Below are 775 nucleotides of genomic sequence, written 5' to 3'. Positions count from 1 at the left end.
CACCCAGCACCCATCATCCAGCACCCAGCACCTACTTCATCTTTCACACTGCTGTGCTGCGGCGCCATAGCGATGCACAGCTGGTTCCCATCCAGCGTCATGGGAAAGCAGCTGTAGAACTTCACCATGGATTCTGCAGACCTTCTGCTGAGTTCCAGATACGCCTTTGGAAAGGAAGGGAGCAGCGCCGTGAGCAGGGGCTGCCTTTCAACAGAGCCACCTCAAAGCCCCACCGCTGGCCACATTACGTGCACTAAAGGTGCATCTGCTGCTGGTCAGGAGGGACGCCCCCAGCTGAGCGCCGTACCTTCTTATGAGACGACACAATTAACACATCTCTCAGGCCTCCGAACGGCTTGGCCAGGTTGGAAACTTCCTCCACTGAATATCCTTTCTCAGGCAGGTTGGAAACCACAACCACGCACACGTCATCAGCATCCTGCAAGCAAAGGGAAGCAGCACTGCTGGATGCCCGGCTGGAAGCTGCTGGGAGACCGAGGGCAAGGATGACAGCACGGCCTGGGTTGCAAAGGAGCACAGCGCTCATCCAGCTCCAACCTGCTGTGTGCAGGTCGCCAAGCAGCAGCCCAGGCTGCCCAGAGCCACATCCAGCCTGGTTTTGAATGCCTGCAGGGATGGGGCATCACAGCCTCGCTGGGAAAGGCCAGGCATCAGCCGGAGTGCAGGCAGCCAGCAGGAAGAAACTCGTGTGCCCTGAGTAAGTGTGCAGGTGACAGCAAGCTGGGAGGTGGTGTGGATCTGCCTGAGGGCAGGG

At 58.8% G+C, this 775-nt stretch overlaps 1 protein-coding gene across 1 annotated transcript in view; it reads right to left on the bottom strand.

Annotated features, from left to right (window-relative positions):
* Positions 1-562, bottom strand: part of LOC122191646 (zinc finger protein 638-like) — a 1,551-nt gene extending 989 nt beyond the window's left edge. The window contains exons 1-2 of the mRNA XM_042891985.1: positions 308-562; positions 36-164 (exon numbers count right to left, since the gene is read on the bottom strand). Coding sequence (XP_042747919.1) covers positions 36-164; positions 308-547 — 369 coding nt within the window. The 5' untranslated portion in view covers positions 548-562. The remainder of the gene's footprint in view (positions 1-35; positions 165-307) is intronic.
* Positions 563-775: the final 213 nt, after the last annotated feature.

This window comes from Lagopus leucura, unplaced genomic scaffold (genome assembly GCF_019238085.1).
Source record: "Lagopus leucura isolate 7727_CA_CO unplaced genomic scaffold, USGS_WTPT01 31201-0_obj-0_obj, whole genome shotgun sequence".
NCBI classification, from domain to species: Eukaryota; Metazoa; Chordata; class Aves; order Galliformes; family Phasianidae; genus Lagopus; species Lagopus leucura.
This window is presented reverse-complemented; position numbering and strand designations above follow the sequence as displayed.